Source organism: Haliaeetus albicilla, chromosome 10 (assembly GCF_947461875.1).
Source record: "Haliaeetus albicilla chromosome 10, bHalAlb1.1, whole genome shotgun sequence".
Classification (NCBI taxonomy): domain Eukaryota; kingdom Metazoa; phylum Chordata; class Aves; order Accipitriformes; family Accipitridae; genus Haliaeetus; species Haliaeetus albicilla.
Window position 1 is genome coordinate 24,123,887 of NC_091492.1, and position 18,275 is coordinate 24,142,161.

General features: G+C 68.6%; 6 protein-coding genes across 10 annotated transcripts; 4 read left to right on the forward strand and 2 right to left on the reverse strand.

The window, feature by feature from the left end:
- Window positions 1-1,358: 1,358 nt before the first annotated feature.
- PCP4L1 (Purkinje cell protein 4 like 1) lies at window positions 1,359-3,772 on the reverse strand. The gene is made up of 5 exons (XM_069795493.1): window positions 3,701-3,772; window positions 3,468-3,583; window positions 2,718-2,799; window positions 2,420-2,474; window positions 1,359-2,069 (listed from the first exon to the last, which is right to left on the reverse strand). The coding sequence occupies exons 1-5, from the start codon at window positions 3,770-3,772 to the stop codon at window positions 1,930-1,932; spliced, it is 465 nt and encodes a 154-aa protein (XP_069651594.1). The 3' UTR covers window positions 1,359-1,929.
- Window positions 3,411-6,450, forward strand: NR1I3 (nuclear receptor subfamily 1 group I member 3). 2 transcript variants are annotated; one of them, XM_069794056.1, is made up of 9 exons: window positions 3,411-3,487; window positions 3,725-3,959; window positions 4,465-4,595; window positions 5,039-5,211; window positions 5,291-5,499; window positions 5,580-5,725; window positions 5,814-5,930; window positions 6,009-6,114; window positions 6,210-6,450. In XM_069794056.1, exons 2-9 carry the CDS (start codon window positions 3,781-3,783, stop codon window positions 6,337-6,339), a joined length of 1,191 nt encoding a protein of 396 aa, XP_069650157.1. In that variant the 5' UTR covers window positions 3,411-3,487; window positions 3,725-3,780; the 3' UTR covers window positions 6,340-6,450. The 2 variants fall into 2 exon arrangements, with proteins under 2 accessions (XP_069650157.1, XP_069650158.1); XM_069794057.1 differs by having other exon boundaries at window positions 6,226-6,339.
- Window positions 6,414-8,941, reverse strand: TOMM40L (translocase of outer mitochondrial membrane 40 like). Of its 2 annotated transcripts, XM_069794094.1 has the most exons (9): window positions 8,656-8,898; window positions 8,345-8,412; window positions 8,140-8,232; window positions 7,852-7,953; window positions 7,627-7,732; window positions 7,430-7,552; window positions 7,231-7,307; window positions 7,052-7,154; window positions 6,414-6,980 (listed from the first exon to the last, which is right to left on the reverse strand). In XM_069794094.1, exons 1-9 carry the CDS (start codon window positions 8,753-8,755, stop codon window positions 6,841-6,843), a joined length of 912 nt encoding a protein of 303 aa, XP_069650195.1. In that variant the 5' UTR covers window positions 8,756-8,898; the 3' UTR covers window positions 6,414-6,840. The 2 variants fall into 2 exon arrangements, with proteins under 2 accessions (XP_069650195.1, XP_069650194.1); XM_069794093.1 differs by lacking the exon at window positions 7,430-7,552 and having other exon boundaries at window positions 8,656-8,941.
- A 1,255-nt stretch (window positions 8,942-10,196) lies between these two features.
- On the forward strand, window positions 10,197-11,141 carry APOA2 (apolipoprotein A2). Its single transcript, XM_069794108.1, has 3 exons — window positions 10,197-10,328; window positions 10,665-10,885; window positions 10,966-11,141. Exons 2-3 carry the CDS (start codon window positions 10,683-10,685, stop codon window positions 11,081-11,083), a joined length of 321 nt encoding a protein of 106 aa, XP_069650209.1. The 5' UTR covers window positions 10,197-10,328; window positions 10,665-10,682; the 3' UTR covers window positions 11,084-11,141.
- A 280-nt stretch (window positions 11,142-11,421) lies between these two features.
- UFC1 (ubiquitin-fold modifier conjugating enzyme 1) lies at window positions 11,422-12,607 on the forward strand. 2 transcript variants are annotated; one of them, XM_069794103.1, is made up of 6 exons: window positions 11,422-11,581; window positions 11,688-11,755; window positions 11,887-11,950; window positions 12,051-12,127; window positions 12,217-12,307; window positions 12,410-12,607. In XM_069794103.1, exons 1-6 carry the CDS (start codon window positions 11,459-11,461, stop codon window positions 12,479-12,481), a joined length of 495 nt encoding a protein of 164 aa, XP_069650204.1. In that variant the 5' UTR covers window positions 11,422-11,458; the 3' UTR covers window positions 12,482-12,607. The 2 variants fall into 2 exon arrangements, with proteins under 2 accessions (XP_069650204.1, XP_069650203.1); XM_069794102.1 differs by lacking the exon at window positions 12,051-12,127.
- A 260-nt stretch (window positions 12,608-12,867) lies between these two features.
- On the forward strand, window positions 12,868-18,216 carry USP21 (ubiquitin specific peptidase 21). Of its 2 annotated transcripts, XM_069794029.1 has the most exons (14): window positions 12,868-12,946; window positions 13,919-14,003; window positions 14,077-14,878; window positions 15,836-15,895; window positions 16,161-16,284; window positions 16,378-16,489; window positions 16,591-16,728; window positions 16,809-16,873; window positions 16,968-17,071; window positions 17,155-17,241; window positions 17,322-17,400; window positions 17,555-17,662; window positions 17,742-17,856; window positions 17,949-18,216. In XM_069794029.1, the coding sequence occupies exons 2-14, from the start codon at window positions 13,930-13,932 to the stop codon at window positions 18,037-18,039; spliced, it is 1,959 nt and encodes a 652-aa protein (XP_069650130.1). In that variant the 5' UTR covers window positions 12,868-12,946; window positions 13,919-13,929; the 3' UTR covers window positions 18,040-18,216. The 2 variants fall into 2 exon arrangements, with proteins under 2 accessions (XP_069650130.1, XP_069650129.1); XM_069794028.1 differs by lacking the exon at window positions 13,919-14,003 and having other exon boundaries at window positions 12,872-12,946.
- Window positions 18,217-18,275: the final 59 nt, after the last annotated feature.

Consider the following 18,275-nt stretch of genomic DNA (forward strand, 5'->3'; position numbering starts at 1 on the left):
GCCAGTTTCCCCAGGGGTGAGGTCATGTTTTGAGAGCATCCTCACGGCACCCTAGGGACCCCCCTCAGGTGGTGGGGGCTGTCCCTGAGGCCACCCATTATGGCTGCACCCCACCCTAGGGCCACCTTCTGCCTCATCCCCATCAGCTGCTAATTAAAGCTCACTCCAATTAACACAAGAGGCCAAGTCTCAGGTCCTGCCCTGGGTGCACAGCCCCGGGCACGGCCATGGGGTGGACAGGGATCTCCCTCCATGGCCATTGCTCACCCAGCAGTGACCGTCACCATCTTGGCAGCGGGGCTCAGGGAGGGACCACGGCCCGGGCATGGGGCAGGTAGTTGGGGCGCTGGGCTGACTCTGCGCTGGAGTGGAGCAGGAGCACTCCCACGCCAGGTCTTGGTGCCAGCTCACAGCCCCATCCTGCCACTGTACCATCTGACTCTGCATGGGAGCAGGCCGGGAGCGCTTGCTCCCACACCGACACAGCAGAGGCTGGGAGGGAGGGGGCCCTGCACTGCCCCCACAGCTCTGCCACCAGGGCTATAATTGTCTTTTCCCTAATAAGTCTGCACAGCGAGTGGGGGCCGAGCCCGACCCCGGTGCCCCTGGGCCCTGCCTTTCCCTTGGCCACTGACACTGTTTTTCTTTCCAGGGAGCTATTTCTGCAAACGCGCTGTGGCTCTGCACCGGGTCCCGGTGTCCCCACTCACCCCACAGCATTGGGCACCGCAGAGACCGGCCCTGCATCCAAGCGTGCAGAAATCCCCATGCAAATCCCCCAAATAGCTTTATTTCAATCACCCCAAAGCACTTTTTTCTCATCACCAGCAGGTACCTCCTGCAGCTGCTCTTGGCAGTGCCATCACAGGAGCTGGGGCTGGGAACCGCTGCCGAAACCAGCCCTGAGTAAAACTTCAATGCCTGGAGGGACACGGCACTACAAGGCCTTCATCCCCCAAGGAAGAGGAGCAAGTGGCAGCATCTTTCATCGCTGCTGCAAAGAGCGGTGTGATGGGAAACGAGGCCACGGCTCCAGGGGCTGAGACCCAGCAGATGATAAATTAAGTGGAATTTCATGGGAAAAACCTCAAATCAGAGGGTGACAGGAGATCCCAGGGTGATGAAGCCATCCCCAAAGCACCAGCTGAGGAGCCCCATCCCAATGGGGGAACACTCCATCCACATCCCGTGACCACCCCTGCCCACACCCCCCCCCCAGCAGGGACAGCCCCAGGGATCCGCAGGGCTGCTTTTAACAGGGGTCTCCACCCGCTCCCCTGGAGAAGGGGGACCTAGGGGCCCTGCCCAGTGGGGGACCATCCCCACACTGCCTCCCACAGACCACATGCCAGACTGGCTCCTCTTCCTGGTGGTTTATTCTTTACACATGCTAAAAGCCCCCCCCAGGGGAGGGGACGGTGACAATGACAAGAGCATGGATAGGGGGGCAATGCAAGGATGGGGAGCACTCTGTGCCAGGGGAGCCCTGTTTTCCCGTGGTGGGCTGCAGCCTGCAATGAGACCTGTCCTCCCCACAGTGTCCCACCTCCTGGGACGGGACAGGGGCTTCCCTTGCTCAGGGGACACCAGTACCCCCCACGTTTCCCCAGCAGCCAGCATCATTGCCACAGACAGGGAAATGGAGGCTGGCCCAGGGAAAAGGGCATTTCCATGCCACCCCCTCACACAAGGGCCACCTCCACTCCAGGGAACATAGAACTCAGCAATGTCCCCCTCACATTGGCCCCCCAGCTTCACCCAGGGTCCTGTCTCAGGGGTGGGCAAGGGGTAGGGAAGGGCCAAGCCCTCCCCAACCCCGCTCACAGAGGATGGGGCAGCCCCAGCATGGCGGAGGTCAGGATGGGACTGTGCCCATGTGCGAGAACAGGGCACCGCCACCAGCTAGGGGTCCTGGGACCCCAGAACCACTCAGGGCCCCGACTCCTTCTTCCGCTTCTGGAAGCGGCGGAATTTGTCCTGGATGGCAAGCGCGGCTTTCTCCGTCTCAGGTGCGCTCAGGTCAATGTCGATCTCTTCCTCCTCCACCTTCTTGGGGTCACCGGCTTTGGCTGAGGGGGGCGACAGGACAGGGGCTGCCCTCGTTACAGCCTGGCACCCCCAGGCTCACCCCAGCGCTCAGTGAGCACTCCGAGCCCCCCCCCCACCAGCAGCAGGGTACACCCAGGGGGGCATCCCCCCCCACCCAGGGGAAGGACAGAGCAGGTCCCCAAATCTATCCAGGTGTCACCTCCCCCCCCCATGGTGGGGACACAGATCCTGGAGGCTCTAGGGACAGGAGCGGCCAGCAGGGTCCCAGGCACCAGAGCAGAGCAGGAGTCCCAGGAGGGCATGGGACAGAGGCGACACCAGTGACGGGGCACCCCACAGGATGCACCCCACCGGTACCGGGGGTCCTCACCTTCCTCCTGCCCGTCGGGGGCCTCTGCCACGGAGGGGGACTCATGGGGGCTGCGCTGCAGAAAGAAAAGGGGTGCCCGGGGGTGACACGGGGCCCCCAGCAGCAAACCCGCATCGGGGAGGGGGGGGGACAGGCTCTGCTTTGTCGGGGACCCCCCACAGCCACCGGGGTCCCTCCCACGTCCAGCAACCCCCCCGCCCCCAGCCTCGCTATTCCCTTGGCTGATTCTCCCCCGGCCCGTTGCTAAAAATAAAAGGAAAACCCCGTTGCTGTGTGCTGCCCGGCACCGGGCCCTCACCTCGCTCATGGCCGTCCCGCTGCCGCCGCCGCTCCCGGTGTGCGGCGCCCCGCGCTCCGCCACCGCTTTTATAGGGCCGCGGCTGAGTGACGGCAGTGGGCAGCCAATGGGGCACGGGGGCGGGGCCGGGTGGGGACCTGCCCCCCCGCATGTCTCACCCCCTCCCCCCCCCCCCCGAGCCTCGACGCCCCGCGGAGCCGGAACCGGGGGGTCTGGGGGGGGCCGTGGCCGTGGTCACCCCCCGAGCTGCCGTGGTCCTGGAGCACCCCAAGGTGGGGGGTGACACCCCCAGGGGGGACAGACGCTGCCTGAGGGTCCTGGCAGGGGGGCACCGCTGGCACCTCCCCATGGAGGCTGGTGACAGGGACCTTCCTCCGGGGTCACCGATGGCAGAACAGCCACTGCCGTGGTCCCCATCCCTTCTGGGCTCTGTTGCCCCAAATGCCTCCTTCAGCACCCACGTGTGTTCCCCTGCCTGCCTGGTCCCATGTCTTCCTGTCCCCTCTGTGCCTGCCTGTCCCCTTGCCTGTCCCCCCATGTCTGCCTGTCCCCCATGTCTGCCTGTCCCTGCTTGTCCCTCCCACGCTGCCTCTTCCTCCCCTGGCCCCATCCTGCCTGTCCCCGCCTGCTGCTGCCTCGCTCAAGTTCAAGGTTCAAACTCCACAGGGCTCTTGCTGGGAGACGGAGGGGACGAGCAGGGGCTCGGCAGCCCCTCGCTGCGTGGTGGCGAGCACTGGGCACCAGACGCACCAGTGGGTGCTGGATCCCAGGTACCAGCACCAACGGGCACCGGCCACCTTCGGGGGCATCACATGGGTGGTTCGGTGGGAGGTCGTGGTGGCAGGTGGGTGCACGAGGGTCGTGCGCTGTGGGGTGTGGGGGACACTGTGGCTTCAAGGGGATGGGGTGCATGAGCCAGTGTCGGGTGTGTGCCAGGTGTTGCTCAAGTGGGAGCCGTGGTGTGTGTAGACACACACGCACACCCTGCCACCCGCCCCATCCTGCAGGCTCTGTCCTCGCTGCGGTCCCCCCGGTCTGCGTGCTGTCACCCGCATCCCTGGCCATGTCCGTGTCGAGCCCCTCGGATATGGAGAGCAGCCCCTGCCTGCTGCCAGAGCCCTGGGGCTCCCAGGGGGAGGATGTGGAGCCCGGGGAGGAGAAGGTCTGTGCTGTGTGTGGGGACCATGCCACCGGCTACCACTTCCACGTCATGACCTGTGAGGGCTGCAAGGGCTTCTTCAGGTGGGGGCTGCCATCGCAGGGGAACCCATGGCTGCTCTGCGGCACTGGATGGGAGCCAGGGGACGGGGTGAGATGGGACAGAGTGGGGTGAAATGGGATGGGATGGAAGAGGGGGACAAGACAGGATGGGGCAGGACAGGGTGGACTGAAATGGGACACAATGGGATGGGATGGGACAGGGTGGGATGGGACAAGATGGGATTAAATGGGACAGGATGGGGTGGGACAGGGCAGAATAGGTCAAACAGGATGGGACAAGACATAGCGGGGTGGGATGGAAGAAGATGGTCCCATGGACAGGGACTGGGTAGGACAAGACAGGACGGCCACTCAGGCCACCTTGCTTCTCTGGAGCACAGCGGTGACAGGGTCCTGGGGGCTGGAAGTGGCCCCCACCCTGGGAGATCCTGTCCCCCAGCCCTTGCTGCCCCTCTGCCCCCCTCGGGGGGACACGGTGACAGTCCCCATGGCCTCACGGCAGGGCCCCGTGCCTGTGTCCCCCCAGGCGCTCCATCAACAAGGGCGTCCACTTCACCTGCCCCTTCACCCAGAGCTGCCCCGTCACCAAGGCCAAGCGTCGGCAGTGCCAGGCTTGCCGCCTCCAGAAGTGCCTCGATGTGGGCATGCGGAAGGACAGTGAGCACAGTGGCACAGGGACAGCGGGGAGGACACGCGGGAGAGGGAATGGGGTGATACAGGGGAGACCTGAGGGGAAGAGGGGGATGTGGAGCAGAGGGGAAAGGGAGGACCTGAGTGGGACGAAAGGGGGAAAGGGGATGAGGGGGACCTGGAGGGGACACGGGGAGACATGGGACAGAGAGGAGAGGCCTGGGTGAGGTCGTAGGGAAGGACACGGGGGCAGAGGGGATGGGGCAGCCCAGGGGCAAGGGGACAGCAAGGGATGGTGGCATAAAGGTGACAGCAGGGGGGGTGTGGGAGAGAGGGGACAAGTGGAACCCCCTTGGGGTGAGGGGACCACAGGGCAGTGGTGCCTCTGAGCACCCAGGGGGCCATGGGGGGCCTGTGCCACCAGCGACCCGGTCCCCGGGCCGGGGGTGACGGTGGTGGCATGGCGGCAGTGATCATGTCAGAGGAAGCGCTGAGGCAGCGGCGGGCACTGCGGGGGCAGCGGCGGCTGGCACGGGAGCAGCCGGGGGGGCTGACAGCGGAGCAGCAGGAGCTCATCGGCATCCTCATCGCGGCCCACCAGCGCACCTTCGACTCCAGCTTCTCCCAGTTCACGCACTACTGGGTAAGTGGGGCCCCCGGGACCTGACTGTCCCCACGGGTGCCCCAGCACGGTGCTAACGCCCCAACTGCCGCCGCCGCAGCCCGCCGTACGCCTCTATGTTCCCAGCCCACGGCCACAGAGCCCATCGCAGCCGGGCATCCCTGCCGCACGGACACCATCCCTGCAACCGGACTGCCTGGATGAGGATGTGCTGCCCGATGTCTTCTCCATGCTGCCCCACTTTGCCGACCTCAGCACCTTCATGATCCAGCAGGTCATCAAATTCGCCAAGGAGATCCCAGCTTTCAGGTCTGTGGGGAGGCACTTGCGGGAGACCCCTGCCACTGCCCTGGCCCTGATGCCTCCCCTCATCCCCCCCGCCCCGGCAGGAGTTTGCCCATCGACGACCAGATCTCACTGCTGAAAGGGGCCACGCTGGAGATCTGCCAGATCCAGTTCAACACAGTCTTCAACACAGAGACCAATGCCTGGGAGTGTGGGCAGCACTGCTACACTATCCAGGACGGAGCCCTGGGTGAGGGGGGGAGGAATGGCAGCACTGGGAAGCAGGGGACAGCCACGTCCCCATCCTGGCTTGCCCATCACCACCACGCTCCCCCCAGCTGGTTTCCAGCAGATCTACCTGGAGCCGCTGCTCAAGTTCCACATCAGCCTGAAGAAGCTGCAGCTGCATGAAGCTGAGTACGTCCTGCTCCAGGCCATGCTGCTCTTCTCGCCAGGTAGGGACTGTGGGGACCGCGGCGGCACAGCATCCCCTCGGCCCCGCTGATGGCCGCCTGTCCACCCTGCACCCCCAGACCACGCCAGCATCGCCCAGCGGGACTTCATCGACCAGTTCCAGGAGAAGGTGGCCCTGACGCTCAAGAGCTACATCGACCACTGGCACCCCATGCCCGAGGGCAGGTATGTGCTGGGGGGGGTTGGCACAACTGCAGTCCCCTCCGCCATGGCGACAGCAATGGGATCTGAGCCGGCTGTCCTGTTCCCCCCCCAACCAGGTTTCTCTACGCAAAGCTGCTGCTGCTCTTGACAGAGCTGCAGACGCTGAAGGTGGAGAACACACGGCAGATCCTCCACATCCAGGACCTGTCCTCCATGACACCGCTGCTCTCTGAAATCATCAGCTAGAGCCCAAGCTGGCGGTGCCCACACCATCCCCTGGCCCCTGGCTGAGCACCGGGGCTCACCAGCTACCAGTGCACTTTACAGGGCAGAGTAAAGCTCCTTTATTTTTCCAGGCTCCGTGCGTACGTGCACACAGGCACCGCCAGCACCTCCAGCCCCCACCACGGCCCGGAGCCACCCCCTGCGCCACCAGAGGGAAACTGAGGCAGAGCAGGGGTGGGAGCAGAGGGAAGCGCGGCGCTGGGGCAAGGAGGGCGGCACAGGCAAACACCAGGGCCGACGGAGGCCCCCAGCCCCAAGCAGCAGCTGCTTCTCAGCCCAAAGATGCTAACAGCCGCCACGCGCTGTCACACAGTGTCCCCCAGCCATGAGGGACCAGGTCCCCCCTCCGCAGGCTCCCCCAGCACCACAGCATGAGAGCGGGGCCCAGCCAGCGCCCCCGCGACACGGCACGGCGGCTCCCTGAGCAGGACGGTGGCACGTGCCGCCCGCCTCTGCGGCCCCTCAGCCCACGATGACACTGAAGCCGCAGTGGAAACGGTTCTTCCAGTGGTTGAGGAAGGCGCCCAGAGCGAGGGTGACAGGCAGGGGGGGCAGCTTCTTCTCCAGCACCCCCCCAACACTCCAGTTACTGTCCAGGAGCCCTGCGGGGGGAACAGGGTGAGCGCCCTGCCAGTGCCGCGGCTGCCAGGTGCCAGCGTGGCTCCTCGCTCACCTCTGAAGACCATGTTGGCTTGTGGCAGGTTAAGCTGGTAGCCAAAGGCGAAGGTGGTGTCCTGCAGCCGCGTGTTGGCCTCCAGCTCCACCCCGACCTGCACCTGGGGGGCAGAAAACGTGAGGCCCTGGGGGGGGACAGGGACACACAGGTGACGAGGACACACAGGGGACGCTCACCTGCTCGTTGGCTCGGTGGTAATAGCTGGCATGGGCACCACCGTACCCCACGTTCAGCGTTGCCACCCACTTCAGAGCTGGAAGAGAAGAAGCAAAGCGGAGGGCGAGGGGAGCCGGGGCATCCCCCCAGGGCCAGCACAGTGGGTGGGACCCCCAGGGCCACGCCCGCAGCTCTCTCGAGCGTGGGGCACCCGCGTACCCGTGTATTTGCCCGCCAGCGTGAGGATGGCTCCCTCCTCCCCCGGACGCCGGTGGTAAACCATCTCCCCACCCAGGACCAGGCGGGAAGTGACGCTCTGGAGGAAGTGGGCCACCAGGATCACTGTGGGGACAGCACGGCCCTCAGCGCTCGGCCCCCCCGGGCCCGGCAGCTGGGGGAGGGTACACCCCGCTCACCAGACTCGCCAAGGAGGTCGGGGTTGCCCAGCGTGATGGTGGCGGTGCAGTCATCCCCCCGGTACTCGCTGTCGAACTGCCACGTCACGAACTTGGCCTGGTGTGTCTGCAAGGGGACGGGCACCATGGCGGGTCCTGCCACGGTCCCCGCCACCACCTGGGGGTGACGGAGATGCCCCGGCATCCCCCCGCCCGACCTCGGGGTCCTCTCCCACCCGGCCCTACCTGGAAGACAGCTTTGGTGCGGATGCGCTCGGCCACGAGGTGCAGCACTTGGGCGTTGAGGCTGCCACTGTTGTCCATGTCCCCGACCAGCGTGGGAAAGGCCTAGGGACAGATCGGGGGGGGGTCAGCTGGGGGGACAGGGACACCCCCATCCCCTGGCTTGAGCCACAGGCTGGGACCCCCTCATCCCCCAGGTAGCCCCCACCCATCCTGGTGCCATTTCAGAGCCTTTCAGCCACCCCAGGGCCACCCACTGTCCCAGGGCCACCCCAGGGCGCAGGGTCTCACCTCAGTGGGGCCGAGCTGCCGGTCCCCCACGAAGGTGGCGTTGAAGTGGTAGCTGGAGGGGCCGAGGGTGCTCATGTGGACCGTGTGCGTCACCTGCGGGGACGACGCCTCAGCGGGGGACAGGGGGACAGCCCGGGGGTGGCAGCGCCCGCCCCCCTGCAACACGGTGTTCGCCCCCCCGCGGGTCCCTGCCTGTCTCCCTGACCTGGAAGTGGCTGCTCAGGGTCTTGGTGACGATCAGCTTCACCCCCTCCATCTGCTGCGGGAAAACCTCTGGGGGAGAGCAGGGACTGAGCGGGGCCTCCGCTGCCGCCGCCCCACCCCCCCGGCCAGACTGCCGGTGCCACCCCTCCTCTCCCACAGCCACTCTCCCGCTGCCCACCCCGGTGCCCCTCCGGTACCAGCCCGTCCCCCGGCGCCGCCAGGACCCCCCCCCCATTGCTGCCGGGGCCACCCGGGGGCCCGGCCCCGGTGTCCTCTCGGCCCCCGTACCTCCCCCGCCCGGCCCGGCCCCACCTTTGCACTGCCGGTGCAGCTCATCGAAGCTGCCGGGGCTCCCGAGCGGCTCCCCCCGGCGCGGGGCCCGGGGCGCAGCGGGGCCCAGCACGTTGCCCATGGCCCGGCCCGGCCCGGCCCTACGGCCGCCCGCCCCCCTCGTCCCCGCCGGGCGCCGCCATCGCGGGTGCGGGTACCGGAAGCGGCTTCGACAGGTCCGCACCCGCCCGAGGCCGCCGCCGCCATGGCGGGCGCGGGCAGCGCTCGCCGGCCATTGGCCGAGCCGGCGGGGCGGGGCCGCGGCCGACAGTGCTCCCCGGCCCCCCGGTCCCGCGCGGCGCCGTTCCGGGGCTGCCGCGTTCCGCCCCCGCCGCGCTCAGCCGGGGCCGCCCCGCGCACGCCGCCCCACCCCGCCGTGTGTGTCCACGCGTGTCCCGTGTGCCACCCGTCTCCTCCCTGGCCCCGCCCCCCCATCCCGTTTCCCCCGTCGTGTCCCGTGTCCCATATCCCCTCCCCGCATCCCTGGACCCTCCTGGCTGTGTCCCAATTCCCCGCCACCCTGTGCCCCCCACGTCCCCTCCCTGTGTCCCCCCCTCTGACCTGTCTTTCCCCCCCATCTCCCCTGCCCTGTGTCCCCTCCACACCTCCCCTGCTTGCCCCGTATCCCCAGTCCCACACCCCTCTCCCTGCCCCGTGTCCCTGGACCTTCCCCATGTCCCCCGGTCCCCATCCCCTGTCCCTGCTGCCGTCACCAGCAGCTTTCCTGGAAAGGGCTGGCACGAGCAGGGGCTCAGGAGGGGAAGGGGCCCCAGTGGCCCCACTGGTGACCCAGGGGACAAAGAGTTTTTGTCCTCAGTGCTGCCCAGGTGCCCTTTGGCCCTGTGTCCCCAAACAGCACCGGAGCTGGCCCCAGGCCTGGCCCTGAGGTAGGGTGTCCCCAGGGTCCCCCCCGATGGGTGCCTCCTCCAGGACCCCACGGGGACGGCCCCTGCCTGACCCAGGCTGAGTCACACCGTCACGTTGGCAGCCGAGGGTCAGCGATAAGGCGGGCGATGACCTTTGCCCCGCAGGCACCGGGGCCGGCCGGGCTGTGCAGCCCCACAGGGTACCCCCGCCAAGCCAGGACCCCGGGGTGGGGCGGCCGCTGAAACCCACGGGGCTGGGGCAGAGGGCCTAGTGGGTGCTGGAGTGGGGGTATGGGGCGGCTCTGGGGCTGGGGGGGGAGCCCTGGGGCTGCTCTGGGGGTCCTGCTATGCTGCAGGGTTACAGCATGTTGCGGGGCTGCGACACGCCACAGGGCCACACGTGCCACAGGGCTCCCACATGCCACAGGGCCACCACATGCCACAGGGCCACTGCATGCCATAGGACCAGCCAAGCCCCCGCTGTGGCAGCCCCGGTTCCCAAGGGCCCCCACAGCCCCAGTCCCTGGGCCATTGTCACCCACCACCTGTGTCCTGCCTAGGGCTGTGGGGCATTGGGAACACAGGGATAGGACCCCTGGGTGCGGGGCCACCCCCAGCTAGGACGAGGAGGGGCCGTCCCCCGCAGCGACCCTTACCCCCACCGTGTTTACCCAGGCTGTGGCAGGGGCCAGCACGGCCTCCCTGGCCCAGGGGCGGGAGCTGGCCCGGGGGATATAAGCAGCCCCCGAGGGGTCACCCACAGCCCCACACCCCCAGAGTCCTGCCCAGGTGAGCAGCAGCCGGCACCCAGCGCCCAGGCAGGACGGGGCTGTGGGGCAGGGACGGGGCAGGATGGGGATGGAGGCGCCGCGGGGTGGGATGGGACAGGAGAAGGACTGGACTGGTGCCAGTGGAGCCATGGGGTCGGGATGGGGTGGGAGCAGGATGGCAGGGCTGGGGCAGGAGGGGAACCGAGGTTCGTGGGGTGGGATGGGGAACAATGGGGATGCTGGGGCAGCAATGGGGCAGGGATGGGGGGGTGGGAAGGTGCCGTGGGGTGGGAGGGGACAAGAGGGGACAGCAGAGCCGTGGGGCAGGCTGGCCACCGCTGACCCGGCCCCGCAGGCCCCCAGCCTCGCCGAGATGAAGGTGCTGGTGGCCGCCCTGCTGCTGCTCTGCGCCTGCCGCCTCCAGGCCGCCCTGGTGAGGCGCGAGGTCCTGGCCGAGGAGGCCACCCCTCCAGCCGAGGACGACTTCTTCACCCGCCACTTCCAGTCCTTCTCCGACTTCATGACCAAGGACCTGGTCCAGAAGCTGCAGGTGGAGGAGCTGCGCAGCCAGGCCGAGTACAGGGGGAACAGGGGGGATGGGCGGGGGGGGGGGGGCTGCCCCTCAGCTGTCCCCTCATCGGCTGCCTCTCCCCCAGGGCCTACCTGGACCGAGCCAACAAGCAGCTGACACCGCTGGCCCAGGAGCTGCGAAGCAACGTCCTCGGCCTCTTCTCCTCCCTGCTGGAGCTGGGCAAGGGCGAGGGGCAGCCCTGAGCCCTGCTGGGGCAGCCCTCACCCCCCTCCCCCCTTAACAATAAAGCCCTGGAGCTGCTGCTGTGTCCCTGGTGCTGTGGGACCGAGGTGGGGGAGGGGGGGACGAGGCGAGGGGGACACCCTCCGGGGAGGGAGGACGCATGAGCACGGCTGAGACCCGACAAATTCAGTTCTGCCAGCACTAAAGATGGAGGCACCGGGGCGGCGTCGCGCCCTACCCGTGCCCCTAGTAAAGATGGCGGGGCCGGCCCCGCTACACCCCTACCCTCGCCGTCGCGTCACGCCCCTAAGCAAGATGGCGGCGCGGGGGGCCCAGCGCCTCCGTAACGTCACTTCCGCTTCGGGCCAAAATGGGCCGCTTCCGGCGGCGGGGAGATGGCCGATGAGGCGGCGCGGCGGGCGGTGGCGGAGCTGCCGCTGCTGCGGACGGTGGCGGGGCCGCGGGACCGGGAGGGCTGGGCGTCGCGGCTGAAGGAGGAGTACCGCGCCCTCATCCAGGTGCGCCGGGGCTGGCCCCGCCGGTTCGGGTCCCCCCCCCCGTCCCCCCCGGTTCCCGGGCTCGCGGCAGCCCCGCTCACCCCCACTCCTCCCGTCCCCCCCCCAGTACGTGGAGAACAACAAACGCGCCGACAACGACTGGTTCCGCCTGGAGTCCAACGCCGAGGGCACCCGGTGGGTGAGCGGGGCCGGACCGGGCCTCCCCCGCCCCGGGGCCGCTCCCGGTGTCCGGGGGCGGGGAGGGGGGAGCCGGGACTGAGGCGGGGCGGGGCGGGGGCCGGCTACCCCCCCCCGGTGTGTTGCAGGTGGTTCGGGAAGTGCTGGTACGTCCACGAGCTGCTCAAGTACGAGTTCGCCATCGAGTTTGACGTGAGCGGGGAGGGGGTCGGGGGGGGGGGCGGGCGCGGGGCTGGGGGGGCCCGCGGGGCCGCTGACCCCCGTCCGTGTCCCGTCCCGTCCCCCGCCGCAGATCCCGGTGACCTACCCCTCCACCGCCCCTGAGATCGCCATCCCTGAGCTGGACGGGAAGACGGCCAAGATGTACAGGTGGGAGGGTGGGGGGGTGGTCCCGCGCGGGGGTGGTCCTGGGCTGGTGGGGGGCCCTAGGGGGGCTGACGGTTCCCTCCTCCCCGCAGGGGGGGCAAGATCTGCCTCAGCGACCACTTCAAGCCCCTCTGGGCCAGGAACGTCCCCAAATTTGGCTTGGCCCATCTGATGGCGCTGGGGGTGAGTTGGAGATGTCACGGGGGGGGGGGCGTGTGACACCGGGGGGGTGTCACCCGCGGGGGGGGGTGTCCCTGGGGGGCCGCTCACCCTCTGTCCCCACAGCTGGGCCCCTGGCTGGCTGTGGAGATCCCCGACCTCGTCGCCAAAGGCATCATCCAGCACAAGGAGAAGTGAGGGGCGGCAGTGGCGGGGGCGTGGGGCTGTGCAGCCCCCCCCGGGAGGTGCTGCCCCCCCACCTCCCCCCAGCTGCTTCCCCCTGCCCCTTTGCTGCTTCTCCCCAATAAAATCTTCGGCCCCGGCCTTGCCCCTGCCTGCTGCTCTGGGGCGTCCTGCTGGGGGGATGCCCCTCGGCCCGCCCCCCCCCCAGCCCTCGGGGGTTCGGCCGCCCTACAGTAACACTTTATCGGAGGACGCTGTCGCTTTAAGAAGACCGAGTGCGGCGGCTCCTTTAAGAGCGGGCGGGGGGGCAGGACGCCGCTCGGTCTCCATAGCGACGCGGAGGCGTGTGGTGGGGGCGTGGCGCGGCTTCAGCGCAGGCGCCATGCGGGGCTTGAGGCTGTCGGGGGCGGGCCCTCGGGCGGGAGGAACAAAGATGGCGGCGGGTGCTGCGGGAGTTGTTGCCATGGCGGCCCGCGGGAGGTGCGGCGGCGGCGGGCGGCAGCCCCGAGGGGGTGGGGGGGCACCGGCGGGGCGCGGGAGGGGGGCGGCAGGAGGGGAAGGGGCTCTGCGGGGACGGGCGGGCAGTGAGGCCGGGGGGGGCATCGGTGTGTGTCGTCGTCCCCGTCCCCCCCCCCCATGGTGTTCCCCGGTACCGGGCAGGGGGTGGGACACGGGTGGGCCCCGGGGGGGGGCGGGGAATGGTGGCCGTAGGGTGGGGGACAGTGCGTGGGGAGAGGGGGGTGGCCAGGGAAGGGGCCAGCGCCTGGGTGGGCCATGCGGCGGGGGACAGGGCCGGGCAGGGCGGGGGGTCCCCGGAGCACGGGACGGGCGGGGAGGGGAACGGAGGCCTTTGCCGTCGGCACGGCCGACCCCGCGGGGCCCTTCGCTCCGGCCGGCAAGCTGAGGGCTCGGGGCTCTCGCCGTGCCAACAGCCCCCACGGCTGCACCGCGGCCATCATCCCCCGCCGGCGCTGCACCCGCAGCGGGAACGCCGTCCCTCCCTCCCTGCCTGCTGGATCCGAGCCGGCAAGGGCCCACCGGGATCGAGCCCTCCCCCCAGAGCCGCTCCAGCCGCTCTCCGGGGACAGCCATCGCTGCCGAGCCCCTTCCCAGGGTGCGTCAAGTGCCGGCAGCCTCTGTGTGGGGCCTGCACCCCCGTGGTGCCGGGTGCCCCCATGGAGCAGGAACCAGGAGATGGCTGCCTCACCTTGCCTCGTTGCCTGGGCACTCTGAGCGGTGTTTCGGCAAAGCCTGGAGTGGGCAGGTGGGAGGAACCCGCTCCCGGTGGTGCCAAGCACCTGTGATTCACTTGCCGTCTCGGGGAGCGCGGGACAGCGCTCACCTCCCGCTGGTGCCATGGCAGCTGGGCAAAGGGGGCTGTGGGGTCTCACTGGGGCCGCGCTGTCTCCCAGTACCATCTGGTGACCCAGAGCATCTCTCCTTGTGCCGCAGGGCCCCTGCCAATGGGACTCTCCGGCCAGCCACTCGCTGCGGAGGGCTGTGAGTGGTGCTGGCGGGAGGAGGTGCGGAAAGAGAGGTGGGTGCGCACCCTGGTGCCCCTGCACACCGTCCCGGCGCCGCCGGCATCAGCCCAGTCCCTCTCCCCACAGGGCTCCACTCTCGACCGTCCCCACGATGCCCCAAGCCTCGGAGCACCGTGTCGGCCGGGCCAGGGACCACACCGTTGTCACCTCCCAGCCCAAGGCTGCTGCCAAGCTGCCCAGCGGGCACCGGGCCCTGAGCCAGGAGCGCCATGCTGCCACCCTGGCCTCCGCCGCTGCCAACGGGCTCTCCCCAGCCCCCAAGCTTCGCCTTCTGCCACCCCGGCCTGGCCCGCTGGACGACCGCAGCAAGAAGTTGGAGCTGGACCGAGGTCGGGCCTCGAAACGCGGGGAGGCTCTCCGTGGCTCGGCATGCCGGCGGGGGCCTGTGAAAGCAGACCATGCAGTGCGGGTGCCCGGCTCTCCGCAGGCGGGCGCCGTGCCGGGCAGCACCTCTTTCTCCCTGCCTGCCGGGGCCTCACTGGCGGGGCGTGAAGCAGAGCGCCGGCGGAGCAACCTGGCCCGCTCCAAATCCATCAGCATTGGAGACCTGAGCCAGGGCAGCGGTGGTGGCCGTGCTGAGGACGTGGCAGCAGTGCTGAGCCGGCTGGTGCTGAGGGACTGTGGCCACCAGCTGAGCGCCGGCTCGCTGGCGCTCAGGAGGAGCTCCTCTCTCCGAAGGGTCAACGTCTCCCCGGGGCTGGACGGGAAGCCCACCGCCCCGCTGCTCTCTGTTCGGCCCGAGGGCTGCCCGAGGACTCGTACTGCCCCTGACACCCCATGCGCCCACAGCCCCAACGTTCTGGTGCCCGGCAGCCCTGCCCTGGGCAGAGCCCCGGCAGCTGGCAGGACCGAGGAGAAGACAGCAGCTGTAAGAGCCTTGGGATTTGTCCCGCTGGTGGGACAGGCCCTGGCCCCCAAGTTGCACCCTGTCGGGGGGCAGCAGATTTGTTCCCATCGGGGTTGGTGACACCACTGGGGTGGCACAGTGGTGCCGGTCTCACCTCTCCCTGCTGCGTTCCTCCTGGGGGACCCCTGCTGCGAAAGGGTCGAGTCCCCTCGGCTCCGGGGGTGCTGGGGGCTGGCCAGTACCGTGCCCGTTTCCGCATCCACCTTCTTCCCGTGGAGCAGCCAGGCCCTGTGCTCCGCTCGCCCTGGGACACGTGTGCGGATTAGGTGCCCTGAAATCCCGGGGCTGGGCCTGCACCGGTGGGGGACGGGGACATGGCTTGGCCCCTGCAGCGCATCTGGCACCAGCAGCATGAGGCGTGTCCCCGGCCCCACCGGGCTGCCCTGCTCCCTGCACTGCTCTCCTGCACCTCACCGGCATGGCGCAAGGCAGGCGGGTGTGTTTGCCTCTGCTCCCCGTTCTCTGGGCACCCACTGTCCCTGAGGTGGCTCTCCCGCTAATTAATCCCCCCGAGATGAGCCTCCAGCAAGGCCCAGAATAGCCGGGGGAAATCGGATCAGCTAATGAGCTGTGGCTTAGAGAGGCAGAGGGGGCCCGGCAACGCTGGTGCCGCAGTCCCGTCCTGGCACCCAGGCGGTGCCACAGCCATGCCAGGGCTGCAGGGAGCCACGCTGGTGGAGCTGCCGCGCAAGCTGCACCGCACCCTGGTTACCAAGCGGGAGCTGCAGGGCCGTGGCACTGACATCTCTGAGTCGGTGGTGCACACGGCTGTCATGGGGCTGCTGCTCGTCAGCAGCGAGGTGAAGCCTCTGTGGCTGGGGGGCTGTCCATCTGTCTGTCCATAGGAAGCCGAGGGGCGGCTGGAGGCGTTTGTTGTGTGGGGACGGGTCTCACTCCTGTCCCTTTGTGTCCCCACAGACCCATCACACCCTGCTGCTGGGCTCAGGCCACGTCGGCCTCAGGAACCTGGGCAACACGGTAAGTGCCCGCGTCCCCCAAGCCCTCTTGTCCCTATGTCCTGGGGTACTTAAGGGACCCGGGGTCCCCCTGGGCTTGCAGTGGCTCTAACAAAGCAGTTCCCTCCTGCCGGGGCTGGCACGTCCCTGGAGATCCCCTAGCCCCTTGGGGGTCCCTGCAGTGCAGCAGGGTGCGGTCAAGGGCATGAGGGACAGTGGAGGACACACCAAGGCTTGGTGGCTCCCCCCTGCAGGGCATCACCACATCCCCACCATTCTCTCGGCAGTGCTTCATGAACGCTGTGCTGCAGTGCCTGAGCAGCACCAAGCCGCTGCGGGACTACTGCCTGCGCCGGGACTTCCAGCAGGAGCAGCCCCCTGGCACCCGTGCCCCCCAGGAGCTTACCGAAGGTGGGACGGGAGCCCTCCGCAACTAATCACCCCCCCCACGTCTTATATAAACCCTGCTGGCACTGACACCCGGCATGTCCCCTGTCCCCACAGCCTTTGCCGACGTCATTGCTGCCCTCTGGCACCCCGACTCCTCCGAGGCTGTCAACCCTGGGCGCTTCAAGGCCATCTTTCAGAAATATGTCCCTTCTTTCACTGGATACAGGTGAGGCTTTGCCCCCCCTGCCCCAGGGGGCCCCTGGCAGCTCCCCAGCCTCCTGGGGGGCTGAGAGCAGCAGTAGGCGCGATGGGTCTATCCCTCCACAGCCAGCAGGATGCGCAGGAGTTCCTCAAGTTCTTCATGGACCGGCTGCACGTGGAGATCAACCGCAAGGGCCGCAGGACCCCCAGCATCCTCTCAGATGCCCGGCGGACCCCTGCGCTGGAGGACCCTGAGACACTGAGGTGAGGGGGAGAGGGGTCCTGGGGAGGGGGGTGAGCCCCAGCCGCAGGGACGCAGCCCAACTCACCACCTTTCCCCGCAGTGACGACGAACGCGCCAACCAGATGTGGAAGCGATACCTGGAGAGGGAGGACAGCAAGATCGTGGGTGAGTGCTGCCGGGTGGGGATGACTCCCCCCAGACGCCTAAACCCCTCAGGGTGCCCCTCTCCACCTGGCTTCACACCCCTCCTCACCCCCAGACCTCTTCGTGGGACAGCTGAAGAGCTGCCTCAAGTGCCAGGCGTGTGGCTACCGTTCCACCACCTTTGAGGTCTTCTGTGATCTCTCCCTGCCCATCCCAAAGGTAGGGATGGGGCGGAGCCCCCCAGCCACGCCTGTCCCCCCCAGCCACCCCCTGGCCCCTCACCTGACCCTCTACCCCTGCAGAAAAGCTTTGCCGGTGGGAAGGTCTCGCTCCATGACTGCTTCAGCCTCTTCACCAAGGAGGAGGAGCTGGACTCAGAGAATGCCCCAGTAAGAGGGTGGGGCTGGCGGCTCAGCACCCCCAGCTCAGCACCTCCAGCCCCCTCTCACCAAGGCCATGCCGCCGGCAGGTCTGCGACAAGTGCCGGCAGCGGACGCGGAGCACAAAGAAGCTGACCATCCAGCGCTTCCCCCGCATCCTGGTGCTCCGTATCCTTTGGGGACTGGAGGGTGGGGGACCAGGGGAGAGGGCTGGGACCCCCGGAGCTGCTGGTGCTCGCGGAGAGGGGTGGGAGGACATCCCCAGGAACGGGGTGCCATCCCTCTGGCTGCTCGGGGTCACGTTTTCCTTGACGCTGCCCAGACCTGAATCGGTTCTCCACTACCCGCTACTCCATCAAGAAGTGCTCCGTCTTCGTGGACTTCCCCCTGCAGCAGCTCAACCTGCGGGAGTTCGCCAGCGAGAAGGCGGGTGAGGCGCGTTGGGGGGCAGGTGGTGTGGGGCGGTGCCAATCCCCCGGGGCAGCGCTGAGCTTGGCCTCCCATCGCAGGCAGCCCTGTCTACAGCCTCTATGCCCTCTGCAACCACTCGGGCAGCGTCCACTACGGCCACTACACCGCCTTCTGCCGGGACCCGGCTGGCTGGCGTGTCTACAACGACTCCCGGTAGGTGCCCCCCACCCACCCCCCGCCTTGCCCGGGCCCTACGCCCCCCCCTGCCCAGCCGGGTCGGGCGTGGGCTGAGGGTGCCGCCGCAGCGTCTCGCCCATCAGCGAGAACCAGGTGCCGTCCAGCGAGGGCTACGTCCTCTTCTACGAGCTGGAGGAGCCCCCCGGCAGGAGGCCCTGAGCCGCCCTGGCCCCCCCAGCCTCTCGGGGCAGGGGGCTGCTGCCTCCCGGGGCCCAGGCTGCAGCCCCCCAGCCCCCTGTGGCGGGGTGTGGGCGGAGGGCGGGGGGCCGCAGCCCACGCTGCCCCGGGCGGGGCTTTTGTGAATAAATTTACTAAAAAAAAAACCAAAAAGCCCAAGTCCGGTGGTGTGAAAGGTTGGGGCTGGGTGCTCTGCTTGGGGAGGGGGAGTGTGTGAG

Coding starts and splice junctions, on each gene's coding strand:
- NR1I3 (XM_069794056.1), top strand. CDS start 3,781: ATGTCCGTGTCGAGCCCCTCGGATATGGAGAGCAGCCCCTGCCTGCTG. Junction 5,500..5,579: donor AAGGAGATCCCAGCTTTCAG/GTCTGTGGGGAG, acceptor CCGCCCCGGCAG/GAGTTTGCCCATCGACGACC. Junction 6,115..6,209: donor CACCCCATGCCCGAGGGCAG/GTATGTGCTGGG, acceptor CCCCCCAACCAG/GTTTCTCTACGCAAAGCTGC.
- TOMM40L (XM_069794094.1), bottom strand. CDS start 8,755: ATGGGCAACGTGCTGGGCCCCGCTGCGCCCCGGGCCCCGCGCCGGGGG. Junction 7,954..8,139: donor GGCAGCTCGGCCCCACTGAG/GTGAGACCCTGC, acceptor ATCTGTCCCTAG/GCCTTTCCCACGCTGGTCGG. Junction 7,733..7,851: donor GCACCAAAGCTGTCTTCCAG/GTAGGGCCGGGT, acceptor GTCCCCTTGCAG/ACACACCAGGCCAAGTTCGT.
- UFC1 (XM_069794102.1), top strand. CDS start 11,459: ATGGCCGATGAGGCGGCGCGGCGGGCGGTGGCGGAGCTGCCGCTGCTG. Junction 11,756..11,886: donor TCCAACGCCGAGGGCACCCG/GTGGGTGAGCGG, acceptor GGTGTGTTGCAG/GTGGTTCGGGAAGTGCTGGT. Junction 12,308..12,409: donor CCCATCTGATGGCGCTGGGG/GTGAGTTGGAGA, acceptor CTGTCCCCACAG/CTGGGCCCCTGGCTGGCTGT.
- USP21 (XM_069794029.1), top strand. CDS start 13,930: ATGGGACTCTCCGGCCAGCCACTCGCTGCGGAGGGCTGTGAGTGGTGC. Junction 16,729..16,808: donor GAGGACCCTGAGACACTGAG/GTGAGGGGGAGA, acceptor CTTTCCCCGCAG/TGACGACGAACGCGCCAACC. Junction 17,857..17,948: donor CGTGTCTACAACGACTCCCG/GTAGGTGCCCCC, acceptor GTGCCGCCGCAG/CGTCTCGCCCATCAGCGAGA.
- APOA2 (XM_069794108.1), top strand. CDS start 10,683: ATGAAGGTGCTGGTGGCCGCCCTGCTGCTGCTCTGCGCCTGCCGCCTC. Junction 10,886..10,965: donor GAGCTGCGCAGCCAGGCCGA/GTACAGGGGGAA, acceptor CCTCTCCCCCAG/GGCCTACCTGGACCGAGCCA.
- PCP4L1 (XM_069795493.1), bottom strand. CDS start 3,772: ATGCGGGTGACAGCACGCAGACCGGGGGGACCGCAGCGAGGACAGAGC. Junction 2,475..2,717: donor GCGGGACGGCCATGAGCGAG/GTGAGGGCCCGG, acceptor TTCTTTCTGCAG/CGCAGCCCCCATGAGTCCCC. Junction 2,070..2,419: donor CCCCGACGGGCAGGAGGAAG/GTGAGGACCCCC, acceptor CGCCCCCCTCAG/CCAAAGCCGGTGACCCCAAG.